The following is a 16,977-nucleotide window of genomic DNA, read 5'->3' on the forward strand; positions in this document are numbered from 1 at the left end:
CTACAGACACAAATAAAATGTTTTTTGTAGATCAGTTTCTTTAAAAAACAAAACTTTGTAAACTAGGTACTGTAGATTCCTATTCTTTGTCAACATTGCAGCATCATAACACTATGAAATTGATTATTGCCACATGAGAATCAGTCCAAACATTGTGCCATTAAACCTAAGCCAAACAAAGAGACCTACAACAGACAATACGTGACAATTAAAACGTTACAAGTGGCCAGAAAAAAACTGTTGACCTCAAATACTTCACACATGAAGACTCATGTCCATCGATATGAAATACTGCATGCTGGAGAAATTCCCAGGAAGGAAGATGTTAGTGTAGCTAACATCAAGGACAAAAAAAGGACTTGAAAAAGATAAACATCCTCAAGCAACAAGTCTGTTTCAATGGCATGGCCTGAAACAATGGTGAAGGTGTGGGAGGTCGTTGACTCAGCACCAAGGCACAAAATGTACAGGAATGCATCACCATGTTGGTCCCCGCCTGTTAATTACACGACACTTAGTCTTGCAACATAACTTACATTTTTACAAGTTGTAACATTTAAGTTGACTTAAATAACGTTTAAGTGTATTTTATGGAAATCAGCCAGTTTTCTGTGAACTGGGTCTGGTAAAGGTTGCTCAAAATAATATTTATTGTGTTACTGATTTAGGTTTCTTTCTGCTTACTGGCACTTCTTGGTTGTCTACCTAAATTTCATCCAACCAACATGGCATAAATTATGGGGTATTTAAAGCCCCAGTATATATATATATATATATATATATATATATATATGTGTGTGTGTGTGTGTGTGTGTGTGTGTATATTTATATATATATATATATATATATATATAGTACTGTGCAAAAGTTTTAGGCCACTAGTATTCCAGCTAAATAAAAAATGGTTTTAAGTCAGTTATTTCTATCTTTTGCTGTAATGTGTCTGTAGGACATATCAGTTTACGTTTCCAAACATTCATTTTGCAATTAATTGTAATAATCCAGTGACATTTTTGTTTGATCTGATCTGGTCATCATCCAGTCTGTCTGGAATGACATGAAGAAACAGAATAAACTGAGACAGACTAAATCCAGAACAACTGTGGCAACATCTCCAAAATGCTTCAAGAAACCTCCTGCAAAGCTCCTGAGAAACTCTGCTCAAGTGCACCGAGGGAAAAAGCTGCTTTAAATTTAAAGGATGATCACACCAAATGTTGATTTAATTTAGTTAATAGAAGTTAATTGATAAAGAAAATCTATTTATGACATTATTTTTGACAGCATCCTCATTTTACAGTATTTTTTCACAAGTGTCTAAAACTTTTAACAGTACTGTAGGTTTGCAGGTAGGTTTCTTGAAGCGTCTTGGAGATGTTGCCATAGTTCTTTTGGATTTAGTTTGTCTCAGTTTCTTCATGTCATTCCAGACAGACTCGATGATGATCAGATCCGATCTGTGTGGAGCACTGGCTGTTGTCAGACATCCACTGGATTATTACAATTAATGACAAAATGAATGTTTGGAAATGTAAACTGATATTTCCTACTGACACACTACAGCAAAAGATAGAAATAACTGACTTAAAACCATTTTTAACTGTTGAAAATACTAGTGGCCTAAAACTTTTGCACAATAGGGTACAACGGGGCTAAAGGCGCCCCGGGGTAAAAGGCACCTTTGATATTATTTTCATCTAAACCACTAGATGGCACAAAAACGTGGCGTAGCACTTTGCAAAACATTCAGTGAAAAGTTGATTCTGTGCTTACTTGATCTTATATTTTATGTTTTTTAAAATGTTGTAGATTTAAGTAGCAAATGAGAATCGCTAAAAATAATGCATATATTTTGAGACAAAGGCCTTCTTTATGATTTTCAGTTTTGCTTAAGATAATTAAAGCAACAGTTTTTAAATAAAGAAAGAATATGTAAAAGTATGTATTTGGGGTAAAAAGCGCCTCTGCTGTTGGGGCTAAAGGCGCAGTAATTAACATGATAATTAATAGATGGCTGACTTTTCCATTTGTTCACATGACTTGGTTAGATTCAGATGGTAAATATAATTTATTATGTTGTTATAAAAATCATATATATTATGTATGTGTCCATATTAAAGATAATCACAATGTTTAAAATTAAACCATCATATTTAAAAACATGATATTTATCATATAATAAAATATAATTTGTTGTTAGCCTACTACTGTAAATATATTTTAAATTATTATTGAATCTCCTTCAATACTTTCAGAATCTTTACTTATTAAAATGACTTTATTTCTGTATTTTAAAATATATTTTTATATTAACATTTTAATGACAGTAGGTACGACGGCGTTTTAGTGCCTCGTAAAAAAAAAAAATCTAAAATTACAAGATTAAAGTCGTAATATTTTGAGAATAAAGTCGAAACACTACGAGAATAACGTCGAAGTTACGAGAATAAAGTCGAAACACTACGGGAATAAAGTCGAAATATTACGAGAATAAAATCGAAATATTACGAGAATAAAGATTATAGTTATAATATTTTGAGATGGCTATTCTAGCCTTTTGCTCATGCAAATGGCCCGGATTTGGAGCACCGGGATATTCCAAATATCAGTTTTCAAAATCTGTCAGTTTTATAGTGAAATACAAACAATATGTAGGCTATATTGCAATAATGTGCTTGTTAAGCGGCATGTGAGTCAATCATCTTTCCGATTACAATAACGAACAACGAGACATTTTCATTATAAATTAGGCTAAACTTTTTTTTTTATGCCTTATGATGTTCCTTCAATTTATATCTTGCTATAAACTTGAAATAAAAAGCAAAACACATTTATAATTTGTGTTTTGTTATAAAACTGATTTTGAAAGCTGAGACTTTGTTTTATATTAAAAGCACTAAAAGCACAAAGCATGGGTGGCTGGCGCACTACAAATAATGAATGCAATGGAAGACATGAAATATTATTTCCAAGCATACTGTCCCCGCGAGCATGACACATGGTATGATTTCTGCTAATAATCCCACATATATTTGTTGTGTATTAAAAAAGGGTTAAATAAGAGAGCTACAGCGCCCCCCAAAGGAATGTCGATTGAGTGTGTGAGCTGATGTTAAGATAAACAGTTGTTCCTGTTCAGTCTGTTAATAAATATCATATTCTTGATATTAAGCTGTTTCTGCGAGTCCTTAAAATTAACATCCCAGTAAGATGATACGGCCGCTTGGAAGCAATAGTACTCAGATCAATTCCGGTGGCCCGGCAACTTCTCTCGGTGCTCTCAATGCGGGGCCGTTTGCATGTGCAATATAGGCTATACTCTCAAAATATTATAACTTTAATTTCTACGATTTAAATGATCGAAACATTTCGACTTTATTCATGTAATATTTCGACTTTATTCTCGTAATGTTTCGACTTTATTCTCGTAATGTTTCGACTTTATTCTCGAAATATTATGACTTTAATCTCGTAATCTTAGATTTTTTTAAATTTTTTAACGAGGCACTAAAACGCCGTCGTACAGTAGGCCTATATTTATTGAACACCTTTTTTTTTTCTTTTTGTTTTTAAAATTAAGCAGAAAACAGAACAAACTTTGCTAAAGTGATTGTTTTTAACAAGTATTAACTTAGACATAAAAAAAAAAAAAACATTATTTTAGCTGAAGTATTTGTATCAATACTGTGTGCCCCATGTGTGGGGTAAAAGGCCCCCTTTGTCACCTCATACATTTATAAGATTTTTAAACAAAATAAACAACTTGAATGATTTATTTTCACACAAAATCTGTTGCTCCATTAATGTTCAATACAACGTATATATTTTTTCGGCAATTATACATTTTAATTGCGCAGCGCAGTGAATACCACATTTTTTGTTAAGGTGGGCCTTTAGCCCTGTTGTACCCTACTGTGTATAGAGTAGAAAAAGTAAAAGAAACTTACAGGTTGTACGTCAAATGAATGACTTCCAGGATTCTGTGGTTGTGGGTCTGAAGACCTGTCCTCCGTTCTTGAATATTGATTGGGGAAGCAGAGCGGGCAGGACTTTGAAAGCACTCTCCCTTTCAGCATCTAAACCATAAGAATAATACAGTGCAAGCTGTGAAACTGATCTCACAATCAAAGATGTTAGTGATGTTAGTGACGTTCTGGCAGAGGTGCTGCTGCTGTGTACACTCACAGAAAACAATGTGCTCAAATTTTAAAGATGTGGGGCAGCTCCTGTAATATCGCTTTGACTGTCGACATCAGCTCTCAGCGATATCTCTGACTGTCGTCAGTACAAAGCCCTTTTGTCGGTCACGCCGTTTAGACTTTTTTAGGGCAAGTCGTTTTGAAGTTATTGGCGTTTATCGCTGAATGTGTCACGAATATCGAAAACAAAACCAACTTAACCCCGCTCGTCAGTACACTATATCGTCTATCTGCACAACCCCACTAACAATTTAACCATTTCAAATTTCTGTAAACGAAACCATAAAATAAAAATTATTTCTTACCATGCCAAGTTTTTCTAGAAGCCTGGGGAACTCCTTCAAGATTTCTGTGTAGACCCATTGCTGCGAATCCACCATCTCAAATTTTTTTGGGAGGCAAAACAAATTCTGTAAAATAAGGATGAAAAACTGGGTTAAAAGCTAGCAAAACCATACAGTATGCCAGCCTGGAAATCTGCCTATTATTCATCAATCTCAAATACAAATTGTTATTTCTAACAGTAACATATAAAGAACACATTACATGCCCTGCGTCCCAATGTGCATACTATCCACCCTATCTGCCCTAAATAGTATTGAAAATTACTACTATCACATTTAGGATGGATAGTATGCACATTGGGACGCAGGCATAGCCTCTCTAACTTACTGTTCACCTGGATAAACTTGTGTTCTGATTAAAGCAACAAAAGCATTCACTAAAACAGAGGAAGGACCTCAAACACCACGAGAGATTAAGTCTAACTTTAGACAACATTTTAAGTAAAATATTTAAGAATATTACATACCATTTAAGAATAATATTACATACCTACAATATTGTGGTTTAACGTTAAGGGCAGCTAATGCAGCTAACGTTACCTGAGGAAAAAAGAGCGCGAAAATAAGTTATTGTTGGATTCGGCACGTCGCAGACATTTACTTGGGGGAAAAAAAGACCTTAAAAGATCAATTTTAGTACGAAAAGATCTAATTATGACAAAACATTACAAAGCCACACAGAAACGTTACACAGACAGTAAGTTAACTGAACTTACCCCTGTATTTCTGACCTAACGGTTCAATACCTTTTCCATGAGGCGTTAAAATATAAAACTTTGCGCTAATATACTAATATATAGCCTATATTTATAACTTTTATATAACGATAAAGAGATTGCTGAGGCCTTTTTTGTCAAAAAATGTAGGCGGCTACTTCATTCACAGAATAACGCTAACTTGAACCTGCACAGCGACAGATACAATACCACATTAACCGTGAAATCAGTGTGCTCTCATCACAGCTTATAAAAATAGAGGTAAATAATCATCCCTGATAGCACACGTACATCTAGGAGACGTCTATTTGATGTCTGCATTTACATCTGCAAGACGTATTTTTTAGAGTGTTTGCTCATCTGCAATACGTCTATTGAACGTCTCCTTTTAGATGTCAGATAGACGTCTATTAGATGTCTTTAAGATGTTTATGATTCAGAATGTATGTAAAACTTACATCTGAAAGACATCTGTCAGACGTTTGTAGACAGCAGATGCTTTCCAGATCAAGAGATCTTTAACAGACATCTTGCAGACGTACGTGTGCTATCTGGGATATTAATTTACCTTATAATCCTGCTTGCTGCGAGTTGCTTGACCGTCTGACGAGACCAGTGAAGAACCCAGAAAATTCGATGAAGAGGAAAAATAAACAAACCGGATGGGTCAAAATAACCCAACCCAGGTGTTCAGTGGTGAAAGAACCCCTTACAGTCATTTGACCCAGCACTAACAACCCAACTATGTGTTTACAGTACCGCAAACAACCCAGAATTATGACCCAGCACAATTAACCCAACAATGTGTTTACAGAAATAACCCAGCACTTTTAAGAGTGTAGGAGCACAAGTGTCTGTATGTGTTTTTTTATTGTTGTTTAAATGGAGGGCTTAACTAATCAGGAAAATTATTACTAATCATTTTTCTTTTTTATTAAAAATTTTAATACGCCCCGCCCCCGAGTCCGGCTGTGGCGGAACACTTGGAATATTTGGCAATCCAACCCTGTCAGATCGGCTCCAGTAGAAGCGAGTGCGCTTGGAGACGAGAACACAGAGCCCGCTCAGGAAATGCTGTCTGGCTTTAGGAAAGAAAAAACAGATTTATGGCAATGTGGAGGGATCCTGTAGTCCAGTTTGGTGTGTTTTACGCCTTACTGTTCCCAGGTGTCTTTGGTTTTGGTGAGTATCGTTTTGCTGAAGCCTCTCGTGCTAAAGTTGGCACATCGTTGTATTATACGGTTGTATCTTTTTATTTGTCCTATTGTGAGCGTCCATGAAATATGAAGCATGCTTTCTCGTAATATTAAAATAAATAACAACTTAAACAGTATATTATTATAAAATCGCTGCTTTTGTCTTATTTAAATGCGTGAATGCTGATGATAGCATGGTTCCCTGGTACGAATAAAGTTTGCAAATATAAGCACGTTTTACAATTATGATTTCCCTGCCTGGAAATGACTCAAATCTTGAAGTTATCTCTATAGAGAATATGCTGTTACATGAATGGGCTATTTTATCATCTAGTTTGTTTTTTAATTTAAATCTACAATTACATAAATTTGAAATCCCTTGAAATTCAAACTAGTTCTCATTTAATTGTACAAAAAGACTTAAGTTGTTATAAAAAGAGAGAGAGAGAGAGAGAGAGAAAAAAAAGTGTGCAATAGGAGCGAGCATGTAAGTTTTTGACTGTGCGCTAATATTTAAACTTCCCCCTTCATTTTTGGTGTTGTTGACTTAATTTGTAACAGCATTTTTGTTGTTGTTAAATTAAATGTTAAAGAGGCTTTACTAGCAGGACAAACAAGGGTTTATTTACATCATCATGTTACAGTGATAATAGTAACCTACCAAAAATTACCATGGTACTACAGCGTTTTTGGGTGGTGTGTTCTTTGTTTTACTAAATACCATAATCAATAATGGTAATCATTCAATACCAGTGAATATAAAAATACTTTAATTAGCATACTTTAATTAATTTTACAAAGTCATTTGTAAAAGACATGCATTTCTGCTAAAAAGTCCAAATATAATGTGAACAAGAAAGTAAAATTGACTAAAACTGGTTCTCGAACCTGTCCTGGAGGACCCCGGCCCAGCCCTGCACATTTTGTATGTCTCCCTCATGATTAGTGGAGACTGCGACCTGCAGTGGGTGTGTCAGATACAGGGAGACAAGCAAAAATAAGTAAAGAAAAAAAGTAATAATACTGAAGTGAAGTTCGCTATATGATTAATGACTGAGGCACAAGATGGTGACAGAAATGAGAGCGAGTTTGTGGTAGTAGGGCCAGTACAGTTATCAGAATGAGCGGTCTGATATAAAGCATATTACAGAATATTAGGGCATATCTGTCAGCTGAATGCCATGACTGACCAGTCAAAATCAAGTATTCCAGATAGCTGTGTGATAAGCGAGGATATGTGCTGCTGTAGGAAAAAATGTATTTAATTGCCGAATTTGGTCCATCAGTCAAAAAGGTTGTTGTTACCATGGGAGCGAAAATTACGGCAGCAGAGGTCAGCGAAGGCCGTCTAGCCGGTGAGATCATCCCCACCCCCACTCCGTCTCTTCAGACAGGGTATTCCCGAAACAAGGTGTATGGTCAAGTGTTGCTGTCTTTATGCAGTCCATCAGCATCGATTTATGAGCGTCTGGAAGAGAGTTGTTTTTCATCTGTCGTTAGTGGAGTTAGTGTTGGTTATCGCATTGATTCTATGTACAGTAAAGCACGTTTTATTTATGTTTACACATTATACAAGGTTTTTTTGTTTGTTTTGGAATAAATAAAGAAAGGTCATTAACTTTATGCTTAACAGATCTATGACATATAGGCTACATTACAATATGTATATGATAAAAATCTTAGTATTTCTATTTATTTCTGTGTCTGAAGATAAAATGCTCTGTTAGATATTATATAACTTAATGACGTTTAACTCGCAGGATCTTCATTTTTCTCGCTCTAACGGCAGATCATCACATGGCTTCCAGCTAGATTCCCACTCACTTTAGGTTTGACTTTAGCAGGTGTCATATCTCTGTTGAAGTCATTAATGTCAGTTTGCAGTGTGTCTCTATAATGAATGAATGAATGTTTGGGTCTAGATTTCTGATTCTCGTTCATAGGGTTGTATGTTTTTATCTTCTTCTGTGTTGCGTTAAACCTCTTATCATTTCTCCTTTGCACTTTCACTTCCTTTCTGTTGTTCTTTTCATTCCTTCACGTCTTTCTTTTATGTTTTCTTTCTCTATTCTTGTGTTCAGCCAGCAATACATTGAAATATTCAGGCCCAGTTTTGAGTTGTTTATTTAAAGTACAGTATGGGTTCTAGAACGTGATGTGTAGCCTTTGGTTTTATTTTCACACTTGTATCACAGGAAAACCACAGTTAGGTCTGATCTGAGCGGGTGTGAATACATCACACGTGGTTACAGCTGCATATCCGCGTGGCCTTAAACCTTGTTTGACAGTGTACATGGAGGTGTTACTCTGTCACTCTCGAGTTGGAATCTTAATCAATAATCAAACAAAGCAACAGTGTGTGTATAAGCATAGGCAGTATTTTGTATTTCAAATACATATTTTCAATACATGTATCTGAAATACTGCCCATCCAGGGCTCGCAAAACTTCAAAATCCATGGTACCCCTTCGGGCAGGTACTCTTCAGATTTTGGTAGCCCGAAAATTAATTTAACTAGCCCGAATTAAAAAATTACTATTTTATTTTATTATTTATTTATTTTTTTTTAAATATAGAAAATCGGATAGGAGTTTAAATGTCAATCAAAAATATTTCCAATACACAAATATCAACAAATATGAAGGAAGGAATTTTATTTCACTATTTACAGGGTATCTGCAGAATTTTTAAAAATATATTTAAGGCAATTTATGACCCATTTTAAGAGCTGCACAAGTAAAATGAACACAGAATGAGTGGGGTTGGACAATGTCTATGGTAACATACAGTTTTGAGCCATAAAATTACATGATTTACAGTTCAGATACAGGTTTTCACAAAAACAAAAATCCTATACAACAGTGTTTCAGGCTATACACTGTTTTTATGAAAAGGGATCAATCAAGCATATAAATTATTATGTTAATTTAAAACGTATAAATATTACTGTCTTAATTGTTTAGATTTTTAGAAGGCACATCAACTTCTTTCTCATTTACAACTCTATGTGTTTGCTGCGTAAAAACATGAGTTGATATTTGCATTCATCTGACCATAAACAGCAAGAAAGTCTTATTGGAAATGCAAATTCATTCTCTGCCAGGAGGTGGCGCTTCAGGAGTGCTGAAATACTGCTGAAATACTGCTGAATACTATACTCATAAACGCTACTTTATCAGGAATTATGCCATGGTCTGTCTGAATACTGGATTCTGATTGGCTGGCAGGTGTTGATTAAATTCGTTGAACCGCACAGGTAGTTCCAGGTCAGTTTAATCACGTTCTATATTAATGCGCTTCCTATAAACATTGGTAACCATAGTAACATACAGTTACAGTTAAATAGTAATACAGACGAAAATAACTGTCATTTTTATCGTTCCGGTCAAATATTGCAGCGCAAATATTATTAACATCTTTAATATGTGAATGCTGGGAAATGACCATGGCATAAACGGGATAATCAACGGCTAGCTGTGCATTAAACGATTTGAATGCACTTCGCGGAGGCTCTGCTGCGCGTCGGGTGGTTCTTTGCCTCCACGTCGTGCATTCAAATCGTTTAATGCGCAGCTAGCCATTGATTATCCCTTACTTATAGGTAAAATGAAATTAAAATGCCAATGACACGTTTCTGAGGACAGTCGGTTACCTTCAGATACATTCACATAAAGACATCCGCGCCGTGTTTTGACTTGAAACTTGCAGCGCTCATTATTTATTCAATGACATCATTGCCTTTTGAAGTTTAATCCAGCTGTATCGCGACTCTTGTCTTTCCGTCCCCAACTGTAAAACCTCTTGAAATTATAATCAAGACATTTCTTATACCATTTAACGTATTTAAAACTTTTTATGGCCTTAATTTTGATAACTCACTTTCAGAGTTTTTAAGGACCCGCGGGAGACCTGTATTTAAGGAGCCCGTAGGGCAGGCAGTGATACATTTTGGTAGCCCGACTGGAAAACACAATAGCCCCAGGACGTCGGGCTAGCGATTTTGCGAGCCCTGCCATCCCTGGCTACGATGTGTGTGTAGACTGTACGATGATCACATCTATTGACTCGTAGGCTACGACGAACGTTTCTATAGAAGAATAAAACGTCATAAGCATGTGCTAACAATAAACAAAAAGAGCATGATAAATCACACTTTATCGGTTGTATTTTTATGTGTGCTGAAAAAATGTGGAAGCAGCAAAAGAGGAAGAGATAAGACCTTGATGTAAACAGTTTTATGTTTTAGTGCCATGTCATGTTGCATTTTATCGTACGCTATCTTTGGTCGCAAGACTGTGACAAGGGCCGTCTTTGAACCGTTCTCACTGTACGACACTAGACCACCGATTAGGAGCCACGATCACAGAAATCACCACGATTCTTTCACAAAGCCAATCTGGGACAGACAGAAATCATGCAGTGTGTCTCAGGCTGAAGGGCCATCTGAAATGTTCTTCTAAAACGAGCATTTTTATCAGGCGCCTATATTTATGTTCAGTTATTTCACTTTAATGGCAATGACCTATTCGTTGCCATAAAGTAAAATTACAGAACCCAAAACATTGGAGTCTGATGAAAATGCTCATTTTAGAAGACAATTTAGACGGCACATACAGGCTTTTGCAAGTCTTCATACATGCTGGACATATATTTCCTTCATACATCAAAACTGAACTGTTAGTAAGCACTCTGTTAGCAGCACTAAACTTCCTCTTACAGGCAGAAAGTGATTTCTGCTTTCTAAATTTCACTTCTCTACAACAAAATGTTCTCAAACATATTTGCAAGTCTTTGATTTTTTTTTTTTTCATTGCTAATTTCTCCTCAGAGTTCCTATGCAGAAACTGCATTATGGGCTTTATGTGTTAAACACTGTTTTTGTGTTTGTGTGGTGTAACATTTTACAATCTAACACCAATAACCAAAAATTCCCAGTAAGGGCCATTATAAAGCTGTAAAATCATTTGTGTCTGCTCTGATGGCTGAATTTAAAAGGTTAATTTTGTTTTGCTTATATCCCACAATTATAGTAATCATAATCATAACCAACATAGACACCCAGTACAGTAAAAACCTTCCCCTATTGTTTTTCCCCCTAATTTATTTTAATAATAATAATAATATATTGATATCAAAGCATTTTATATGTACCGAAGTAGCAATGCATACCAATATATGTCTATATTTTACAACATTAAATTCCATGAACATGGTTAAACAAATCCCTTAATCAGTGTTTTGAAATGTATTCTCTGTTATAAGTGATAATGTTGAATGTAGTGATTCAGAGTGCACACACACACACACACACACACAGACTTTCTAGATCCTCATCCACCACAAGTCTGAATGTTTTTCAAGTCTTTATATTGAGTAAGACCTGCATTTCCTGTGATGGCACATGCTATCAGCTACTTCCTCCGTTCAGAAGGACCTGAAATTACAGGCTGTTATGATGGCTGGTCATTCAAAAACACTTTAATTGTATTTATCTAAGATCTGTTTTTTTAAAAGTACTGTGACTCACAAATAGGTTAGTCTCAGATTATACATTACCAATCAAACAATCGAATAATACAAATGCAAGTATGAAAATTACCATTTTTTTCCTTGCTGAAATATATATAAAAAAAATGTTATATTTGTTTTCCACTCTCATTTTAAACATTTATATTTGGATAATACGATTCAGTTGTGTGTCCAAAATTCAGTGATCATGTCTGAGCAAAACTCAAAATCTAGTCCAAGATTGTGACATCTCTGAAGAAGATGACATCCGTCATGACAAGAATAACTCTGCATTTCAGTAGCTGTTGAGCAATACTGGAAGGATTCGTTGTTCTCATGAGCTTTGAGTTTGTATAATAGACTAATAAACTGAACCTGAATCAAACTTTTTTTTCTCTACAGTTCCTTCTCCAACAAACGTCAGCGTTGTTTGTCACAACTTTGTGAATGTCCTCTATTGGAACTACAGTAACCCAACTGAACAGCTGAAATTCAGTGTAATGGTCAAACCTTATGAAAGGTATGTGTGTGTCAGAAGCAGCTGATCAAGAAAAAAATTAAAATACAATTTCAGAAAATGTGACATTACTTAATCACAATCACATTCCCATTTATCTCTAGTGATCCCCAAACAGTTGACACCTCTCAGACGCACCTCGATATCAGCAGCTCCAGCAGAGATGTGGGGGATGATTACTTTGTGTTCGTGACGGCACATGATGGGCAAGACAAATCAGAAAGTGTCTTCATTAGATTCACCTACAGCAAAGACTATTTTGATGAGAACCGACATAAATATAAATGTAAGTTTTCTGTGTATAACTTAATCGTATGGATACAGTAATTTCTGTAACTGCTTACTTTATATGCACAGGTCACACATGTGCATTGACTTGGTTTTGCACTAATCAGTTGACCCAACAAGCTACTGTTTCACAGTAGAAAATGAAACTAATGGGACGGAAAAACAGCAGAGACTGCAACAACAGATGCTTGAGGGGGTTATGAGATGTAGTGCACAGGAATACAATAAGATATTTTTATTGCTCATAATTTCTGGAGAAAAATAGAGCAGATGCTGGACAAAGAAGATCAGCTGCCTGTGTCCGTGCACGCTATCAAATGGAGAATATTTTGAAAGGCTATGTGTTACACGCTAGCGTACACATACAAAAACCAAGTATACTCGGGGCATATACGGCAGCATTTCAATTACCCAGAACCAAAGCCTAAAAGAAAATGAACTTCACTAAAACTTTAACTCTCATTCTGCTGCCTTGCAAACACTGCTGCTGTTTCCTTCAGGAAATGCAAATCTATTTGGATATTTGAGTTTTAGTGTTGGAATTAATTTCCTTTAGTCTCTTCCCAGGTGACTTTTCTTGTTATTTTGACTTTCTTAATGTAATATTGGCTTTTGCTTTTTTCCAGGCTCTTTGGACTTTCCAGCTGTGAATACATCTGTCCACAAAAATATGATTGAAGTGTCCTTTCAGCACCCTTTCATGCTTCATAAGCAAGACATAATGAATGAAGAATTTGAGTACACAATCACACATGATGAGGTCGCACAGACTCCCCAATGTCCTTCTTCAAATGTTAGTCATGTTAGGATGTTAAATTGTTAAAATCACTCTGTTCTTTTCTCCTTCCACAGCAAAAGGTTTTATACTCATGTTTTGAGGATGAGGAACTGTGCACTGCAGAAATCCACTTTAACCAAAGCATTGCTGGACAGTGTGTTGAGCTGAAGCTTGAAGGGAAGATTGCTGGTATCCCTTCATATACCTACAGAAACATTTGTGTCCCTCAGCAGACGCCTGAGACCGGTAAAAGCATTATCAGTTGTCTTAAGTTTTCTTATCATGCTATTAACTGAAGGCAGTGTGTGAGAACTTGTATTTATTTCTCTGATGTATCCATCATGATGCTAAACAGTGAGCTCATGTGAGAGCCCTTGTTCGCACATGTTCCCCTGTGTTTGAAATCAGTACCATCCCCTCGCTGACTATTCCCTATACACTCAATGTCATATAGTCCACTACATGAGAAAAAATCGTGCACCAGAGAGGGCTGTGGAGCTGTCGCTTAAACAGTTTAATTCCACGAGACCCTAACAGTGAGGCATTTCTGTGCCACAAGCTGAACCAGACAGAACTGCAATCTCTTTATTATTGTTATTAATTTATTTTTATGCAATGTATACTACTGAAATATGATTAAAAGTATGCTGATTCCAAAAATACATTGTTTTGCCTAATTTGAGCATCTTCTGTATTGAGAAGAGAATGCAATCCCATAATACATTGTAACAAACTTGTTGCAACAAGCCAATCCAAGGCGGCTGCTAAAGCAAGAGAAATGTTGCTAAAAACATTTTTTATGAACTTTATCTCTACCTTAAATAGTCATTATTATTTGTGAGTACTAGAGTAGACGCTTCATTGAATTGTTCTTGCCTTTTCTGTAGACAAAACGGGAATAATCGCAGCTTTGCTTGGTGGAGGGACCATTGTGCTCTTCATTATCATTGGCTTTGTGTGGCTGCTCTGGAGGAAGTGGTCCAAAATGCCCAAAATGCCTCCAGCTTTGGTATGTGTCTTTCAGTTCTTCTTCATAATTCTAGAACTGTTCCTTAAGGAGTTTTTTGTTATTGAGCAGTGTTTTGTATTTGTGATGTGTCTGGTGATCTGCTGTTGAATCCTAGCAGTGCCAAGACTAAAGGTTTGCTTCTTTCCATATACAGTGGAACACTCTCTCTGGGCAATCTCATACAATCCTTGTTTCCCACCCTGAGCAGACAGACATTTCTCCAGTGACAACACTGGGACTCCTGACTGAGGAAGACTGCAAAACAATCTCAACACTTGATGACACCGTAGTGGATCTCCTTGAGGTTTATGAAGAGGACATGGATTGTGAAGAGTCTGAAGGCTTCGGATGGTCGTCTGACAACGACAGTCCCAAATTCCTGCAGGAGATGAGTCCGGGGGACAGTACTGAGGGATATGGCCCTCGACCACCAGTGCTTTAGGTCTGAACATGTGTAAGAACGACACTGGAAAGTGTTTGCATTTCTTGTGGAAAGATGGCCTGTTCACACCAAGTCATTGTAATCATTTTTTGGTCCATTAACAATTCCCCACACTGATCAGCAGGCTTGTGTTGTGTGCACTGTGACAAAACTACATTGCACCCATTAAAATCAAAGCTGTGTACAATGCAGGCAGTGACGTCTGGTTCTCACAGTGCCATGGTGAGCTTCCCACTAACCTGCATTAAATGTGTAAATAAAATCATTTTGCTAGCGAAACAAACAAGTAAAAACAACAAAAGAGCAGATAAAAATATTAAGGGCATCTACCCAGTAGTAAAAAAGTAATAGAAAAATGTAAAAAATATATATATAATAATACAGACAATTAACACACATTTCCCGTACATTGGGAACTTTAGAAAGTCATGTGAATCAATTGATGTGAAATGTGAAAACGATCATTTTTACTGAAACGCACTCTGATGTAGGCATCCGTTAACCAATGGAAATTTCAGCTACTGTAACTTTCACATTGGAGAACTTTGCCAAGCTGAATATATGACTTGATCATGTCACTATATGCACATATGGGCAGTGGTTTATTGTTACATTTGTGAAGCGTTTGCTGTGATAACACTATTCTCCTCTACTGTCTACTAAAAGCTACTGTTAATATCTGTCACTTTTCTGTAATTGTACATTTCTCTGGCAGAAAAGATGTTATACATTGTCGGTTATGGGTACATAAATACAAACCAGAACAGCATTACTCTGAATGCCTCATGAGCAAGCATGTCATAATATAGTCATGATGTTACTACTTAGTGTTTAGAAAAATGCCAAGATCTGAGTCCAAGGGGGAAAATATATGTGGCAAGACATTAATGTGGCTTTTTTTTTTTTTACTTAATGCACTTTTATTAAAATGCTTCTATTTTTGCTAAAATTCTTCTAATCTTAAAGATGTGTGCTCTTTGAAAAATCAAGCAAATTTGCACTTAATCAAATTTGATCAAGAATGAGGAACATAGGATAGTCTACACTGATTAGAAAAGGTGACTGTAAAGAAGGCTCCCTCAATTACAAAATTAGCTTGGGGCCCCAAAAGAACAATCCCATGATTTACTAATCGTATAAAGTATTCTCATTTACACTTGGCAGAAGCTTTTATCAAAAAAAAAAAAAACATTAAATATGTTCGATGCATACATTAGATCAGTATGGGTATTTCCAGGAAATTGCACTCATGGCCTCGCTGTTGCAGTTGCCATAGTTTACCAGTTGAGTTTGTTGAGTTTTATGTATGTCTGTCAAATCTCTGCACTTTGCACTATTTTTTCTTTTTTAATGGAGTTAAAAAAAAAAAATGTATATCTGTATATTATGTCTATTTGAAGTTGTAAGACATTTTAATCACAATAAATGTATTGACTGGCTGCTTCATTACGCTAGCTGTTGATTAAAACTAGTTTGGAGGAGAAGATATATAGACTATCTAGATAGACTTTAAGTTAACAAATCAAGCAGTGACTAGTTGAGTGGAGTAAGGAGACAGTTGTCCTCCAAACTATGCATTCATATATATATATATATATATTTGTCACTGCTTATGCTGCTCAAAAAAAAAAAAAAATCAAAGGAACACTTTTTAATCAGAGTATAGCATGAAGTCAATCAAACTCCTGGGATATTGATCCGGTCAGTTAAATAGCAGAGGGGGTTGTTAATCAGTTTCAGCTGCTTTGGTGTTAATGAAATTAACAACAGGTGCACTAAATGGGCAACAATGAGACGACCCCCAAAACAGGAATGGTTTTACAGGTGGAGGCCACTGACATTTTTTTTTTCCTACTCATCTTTTCTGACTGTTTTTCACTAGCTTTGCATTTGGCTAGGGTCAGTGTCACTACTTGTAGCCTCACTACTGGACCCTACAGAGGTTGCACAGGCAGTCCAACTCCTCCAGGATGGCACATC

The 16,977-nt window shown here is 36.1% G+C and overlaps 1 protein-coding gene and 1 long non-coding RNA gene across 3 annotated transcripts; one reads left to right on the forward strand and one right to left on the reverse strand.

Moving 5' to 3' along the window:
* Positions 1-410: 410 nt before the first annotated feature.
* Positions 411-5,887, reverse strand: LOC131551727 (uncharacterized). Its single transcript, XR_009273816.1, has 5 exons — positions 5,828-5,887; positions 5,034-5,083; positions 4,505-4,609; positions 3,948-4,076; positions 411-496 (listed from the first exon to the last, which is right to left on the reverse strand). It is a non-coding gene; the product is annotated as an uncharacterized LOC131551727 (long non-coding RNA).
* Positions 5,888-6,288: 401 nt separating this feature from the next.
* On the forward strand, positions 6,289-16,443 carry LOC131551719 (interferon gamma receptor 1-like). Of its 2 annotated transcripts, none has more exons than XM_058794799.1 (7): positions 6,289-6,441; positions 12,366-12,483; positions 12,585-12,766; positions 13,395-13,528; positions 13,621-13,792; positions 14,434-14,555; positions 14,710-16,443. In XM_058794799.1, exons 1-7 carry the CDS (start codon positions 6,366-6,368, stop codon positions 14,995-14,997), a joined length of 1,092 nt encoding a protein of 363 aa, XP_058650782.1. In that variant the 5' UTR covers positions 6,289-6,365; the 3' UTR covers positions 14,998-16,443. The 2 variants fall into 2 exon arrangements, with proteins under 2 accessions (XP_058650782.1, XP_058650783.1); XM_058794800.1 differs by having other exon boundaries at positions 14,764-16,443.
* The last annotated feature ends 534 nt before the right edge of the window (positions 16,444-16,977 follow it).

This window comes from Onychostoma macrolepis, chromosome 13 (genome assembly GCF_012432095.1).
Source record: "Onychostoma macrolepis isolate SWU-2019 chromosome 13, ASM1243209v1, whole genome shotgun sequence".
Lineage (NCBI taxonomy): Eukaryota > Metazoa > Chordata > Actinopteri > Cypriniformes > Cyprinidae > Onychostoma > Onychostoma macrolepis.

What these genes read in the sequence shown, in the direction of transcription:
- LOC131551719 (XM_058794799.1), top strand. Translation starts at nt 6,366, where the DNA reads ATGGCAATGTGGAGGGATCCTGTAGTCCAGTTTGGTGTGTTTTACGCC. An exon ending in ATGGTCAAACCTTATGAAAG is followed by an intron (nt 12,484 to 12,584) that starts GTATGTGTGTGT and finishes ATTTATCTCTAG; the next exon opens with TGATCCCCAAACAGTTGACA. An exon ending in CCAAAATGCCTCCAGCTTTG is followed by an intron (nt 14,556 to 14,709) that starts GTATGTGTCTTT and finishes TTCCATATACAG; the next exon opens with TGGAACACTCTCTCTGGGCA.